General features: G+C 61.4%; 1 protein-coding gene across 3 annotated transcripts in view; it reads left to right on the top strand.

Annotated features, from left to right (window-relative positions):
* Window positions 1-1,366: 1,366 nt before the first annotated feature.
* RFX4 (regulatory factor X4) overlaps window positions 1,367-4,706 on the top strand; it is a 164,730-nt gene continuing 161,390 nt past the window's right edge. Inside the window, exon 1 of one of the 3 annotated variants that reach the window (XM_040490998.1) lies at window positions 1,367-1,815. In XM_040490998.1, coding sequence (XP_040346932.1) covers window positions 1,773-1,815 — 43 coding nt within the window. In that variant the 5' untranslated portion in view covers window positions 1,367-1,772. The remainder of the gene's footprint in view (window positions 1,816-4,706) is intronic. The other 2 variants (XM_040490997.1, XM_040490999.1) reach the window with 2 other exon arrangements.

The raw sequence follows: 4,706 nt of genomic DNA, 5'->3' as shown, positions 1-4,706 counted from the left end.
TAGTCCTTCTTGGGGAGGGCAGACTGGGGGCCTTTGCAAGGGACCGCGGGTACCTCACCCAGCTTGGGGGCCTGGGTTAGAGACCACCCCCCCCCCCTCGCCCGGCGTTAGGGACCCCGCCCGGCCGCCCCGCCCCTTCCGCGGCCGGGCCGGCGCTGCCTCTGTCCATGGTCAAAGCACCCGGGGTAATCCGCCTTTCTCTTCCGCCTGCCGAGCCCCATTCATATTCTAATCACAGCGCTGCCGGCCCGCGAACGGCCACTTTATCGGGGCCCGCGGAGACGCAGCCTGCCCCCCCACTTCCACTTCCAGCCCCCCAGCTCCTCGCCCCCCCCTCTTTCTGCACTTTAAACTCAGCCGGGGAGGGGGTCCCTGGGAAAACCGCGTCCCCACTTGGACGCCGGTCTTCTCACAAACTTCGCGGCCGGCTGGGGGGCGGAGGCGAGGGCGGGAGGAGGGAGGGAGGCGGGGAGGGAGGGTCTGGGACACAGACAGACTGACAGAGTTACGGGAAGAGGCGGGGAGGGGGGTGTCAGAGAGACCAAGGGGGATAGAGACAGAGGGGCAGAGTCCTAGGGAGAGACAAAGAGACGTGGGGGCAGGGGCTGGACAGAAAGATAGGCAGCCAAAACAGGAGAAATAGAGGGACACAGAGGCCGGGAGAAGGACAGAGTGAGAGACAGAGACGGGGAGAGAAGCAGAGAAGGAGAGAGATGCAGGGAAAGGGGAGAGACCCAGTGAAGGAGATGGATAAATCCAGAGGAAGACAGAAAGTTCTGGAGGAGACGAGTCAGCCCCTCACATCCTCCCTGCCTGGCGGCCTCCTCACCAGGGGCTGGGGTCTTAAGTCTCCCCCCCCCCACACACACACACCCTTCACCCTCAGCTCGCTCCACTCCCCCACGCGTGTCCGCGGATCCGCGTGGAAGGAAGTCGAGGCATACCTCCTCCCGCATTCCCAGGGCCCCCACTCAAAATCTGACCCGGGACCGAACCGGGGCGGGGGGGGCACAAGAGGAGAGGAAAAGGAGTGGGGCCCACTCGTGGCCGCTTAGGCGACTCCCCAGGCTCCCCGAAGTCCCCTGCCGCCGCCCCCCCCCCACCGCCCCGCCCGGCCCGATGGGGGAGGGGTGGGGAGGGAGGAGGGGGCCACATCTAAGCCAATTTTGATTTCGCCTATAATGAGTGCCGGGCGAAGGCTGGAGAAGGCCTCTGGAACTTTAAATAAGAAAAACGTTGCTAATGCTATAATAGAAGGGGGAAGTCGGAGGGCTGGGATTGCGTCGCTCTGAGCCCCCCTTTTCGGAGGCGGCTTTTCTTATTCAAAACAGGCCCACAATGGGCTTCACAGTGCGCCTCGCCACGGCCCCATCTGACGAGCGGCCATTCATCAGGCCGGCTGGCCTATCAATGACATTGCTCCCATCGGGGCTCCTATAAAATGATGCTTTTTCCCATGAAACATCCGCAAACATTTTGACGGGTTTGGCTTTGCCCGGCTGGATTACTGAGTGTCCCCTCACTCGCTCGCTCTTTCTCTCTCCCCCTTCTCTGCGCTCTCTCCCTGCTCTCTCTCTCTCTCTCTCTCCTCTTTCTTCTCTTTTCTTTCTTCTTTCTCTTCCTTTTCCTTTCCTCCTCTATCCTTTCGCCCTTGCACTCTCTCTCTACGTCTCTTTCTCTCCTCACTCCCTTCCTCCCTGGGCATCTCTAGCACAGGGGATCCCCAAACCTCAGGACTTTTGGGGGGCGCCCGTGCTGTCCATGGGAAGAGCATGCATTGTGGGTTACTGGAGGAACCCGACATGGATTCCACAGGTCAGTCCTACTGGTGGGGGTTGGGGGGAGACATGGGGGGGGGGGGGAGAAAAGGGAGAAGGGGAACTTCAGAAAGAGTTGCAAAAACTTCAGAAGGCTCAACTTGACAGTGGAACCCTAGGAAATAACGGAGAGCGTGCACAAGTTTTCAGTCCGTCGCGATGTGCGATGTAAGTGGATACGTGGAAGTGTGTGTGTGTGTGTGTAAGCGTGTGATTGTGTAAACGTGTGAGTGTGTGTGCGCGCGCGCGCGCTGAGGAGCGCGCTTTTGCTTGCCCTGAACACAAAGTTACGTAAAGATTCTCTGGCTCGCGGCGAGCTCGAGGTGCCGCTCGCAGAAACTTTGCGGGCCGACCGCCCCCTCCCGGGCCCGGCTCCTCCCCCGGGTTTGGGGGCCCCGGAATAGCGGTGCGCTCTGAGGCTGGTGGCTAGGGCCAGGAAGCCGAGCGGAACTCCCCAGAGGCGGGGGAGGGCGAAGGCTTCGCACAGCGCCTGGGAGGTGGGGACGGAGGCTCCGACTGGTGGAGACGCGCAGCTGGAGGGAGTGGCGGCGGCGAACACGGTGGTCCTAGGGAATCCGCGCGGGGTCGGGAGGTGGGAGCCCCGGGCCGTCCGAGGCGGGGTGTAACCTCCTTGCCCGGAAGGGGCATCCGACCACGCGCTCCGCTGCGCGGCTGTAACTCTGCTGCAAGGGGGGCAGGACGCAGTGCGGCCGGCGAGGCCTGGCGTCCGGGTCTGCAAACCGCTAGGTACTTTGGGGGCTGTGGGCGTCAGGTTTTGAGGTCGCGGCAATCCGTAACAACTGAGGAGGGAAACCAAGGAGTCTCTTACAACGAAAAAGCCCAGCGTCTCCGTTCTCCAGTAGAACTTTCTCCACCTTCCACTTCTAGCACCTTGGACGAGCCGCCAAACTTGTAGATCTAAGCAATGCTCCCTACGCCCCTTCCAGGTGGAAGAAGTTCTCTGGAAGCCCCCCCACCCCCGAATTCCCAACTGCAGTCCCCAACCAGTCCACACCAGCCGGATGCGGCCTTGGGGATTCTGGGGGGAGGTAAGCCTGGGGAGAGGCAGAGGCAGGGCGGTGAGCGCAGCCTGGGCCGAGGCGGCAGCTTAACGAGATGCTGGGGACCGTGCCTCGGAGCATCTGTGGCTGGGCTTTGCAGCGCGGAGCAACAAGTGCCTTCCAGCCTCTGCATCCCTTAACACACACGCGTCCCTTCCTTGGAGCAAATAAACACCACCAGAATGTTTCCCCACCTCCCTCCGAAGCAGGCTGGAAATGCATGTTGGGTGGGGGTAGGGGTCATCCGGGCCTCGACCCAGATGGTCTTTCTTCGGTCCACGCAGCGATTTCCAGCCCCTCCAGGCTTCTGCCAGAGGCCCTGCTGGCCAGGATACCCACCCCCTCGGGTCAGGGGGATCTTCGGCTTTTCCAGGGCTTATCTTTGATCCCAAGAGCCAAGTCCCTCTCTCGCTGAGTGGGTGTGGGCCCCCTGGGAGTGGGGAAAGGCTGAGCCCCGCGGTCTTCCCTCCCACAGAAGATAACCTAGGCAAGGAGAGGCGTCTCCTGCCGCACGAGCCCGGCTGCGGGTAGTGGCGGGCCCTGCCTGCGTACTCTCTGCTGTCGGTAAAGAAGGCACCACAGAAGGAAAAGAGCCCCTCCCTCTATATTATGTCAAGGGTTTGCGCCACTACTCACCTCCCGGCCACCCCAAATTTAGAGGCGAACATCTTTGAACAAAATTAAACCTATGTCTGCATTGTTTGTGGTCAACTATTCACAAGGGGCTCACGTAGGGACTTGGGGTCTCCCGGCACCCCACACCCGCCAAGACCCAGTTGGGGGGTTTTAACTGCCCTGTCCACACGACTGGAACTTCTTGTGCGTTCTGGGGTAGAGCTGTGGGGTTGTGGAAACGTTCTGTTTTCTGTCTTCGATGTAGCTGGTGGTCGCGGAGGCACCTGGTCACTTTTACTCCAACTGCAGACACCCCAAACTGGTTCTGAAACAGCAATCTTTTCCACATCCGCTCCCCTCCCTGTTTTCGAAAATCGGAGACCTCCCCAGATCGCCGTCCTGAAATCAAAATAAAAAGTTCTGGGAGCTGGCAGCGTGAAGGAAATGACACGCGGCGCACCAGGTGACATTTCACTCGGAGTTGCAAAACCGACGACGAGGGAAATGCAGCGTCGCGCGGTCCGGTCCAGGAGCCTCCCCTCACCTCCCTTCCAGAGAACTTAATCCAATTAGCTTTTCTTCAGCGTTTCCCTTGTTATGTAAAGGTCCTTTCTCCCCGCTAGCGGAGCCTAGCGCTCCCGGGAGCAGTTCGAATCTGCTCCCTTTCCAGCAGATTGCGTGCGACTGGAACCACGGGTGTTATTACTTAATATTTCATTCTGAAAGGGCTCCAACAACCGATTCGCAGCAAGTGCTGGGGCGAAGTCGGGAGCGTCCAGATCAGTGAGGCCGGGGAGCCAGGCCTCCGTCCCCTACTCTTAAAAGGAAAATCCCCGCAAAGTGCCTTCGGCCCGGGAGAACAGTTTTGCAGGGGCCGGGGCTCTAGTGGTCTGCCTCGGGGCCACTTCAGCGTGACCTGCGGAAACGCGCCCCTTTGTTCCGCGCACCGAGTCGGTAATATATTCCTCCAGTTTTCCCCAAATACTCCTCAAGTGCGGGGCTAAGACAATGGCCCCGTCGGGGGAGGCCGGCGCGCCGGCGCGCGCCTCCTGGGCCTTCCGCGCGCTCGCGGCGGAGCGCGACAAAGCGGAGCCCCTCTCCCGGGAGACTGGCGGCGCAGCGGGGCTCGGGCGGACGGCGAAGGCCGCAGGCGCGCGCGTGAGGCCGTCGACGCGCCGTCCGGCCCGTGCCCACCCCGCGGTTGGGGCGGGCG

This window comes from Herpailurus yagouaroundi, unplaced genomic scaffold (genome assembly GCF_014898765.1).
Source record: "Herpailurus yagouaroundi ecotype Mexico unplaced genomic scaffold, PumYag 182, whole genome shotgun sequence".
Taxonomy (NCBI): Eukaryota; Metazoa; Chordata; class Mammalia; order Carnivora; family Felidae; genus Herpailurus; species Herpailurus yagouaroundi.
This window is presented reverse-complemented; position numbering and strand designations above follow the sequence as displayed.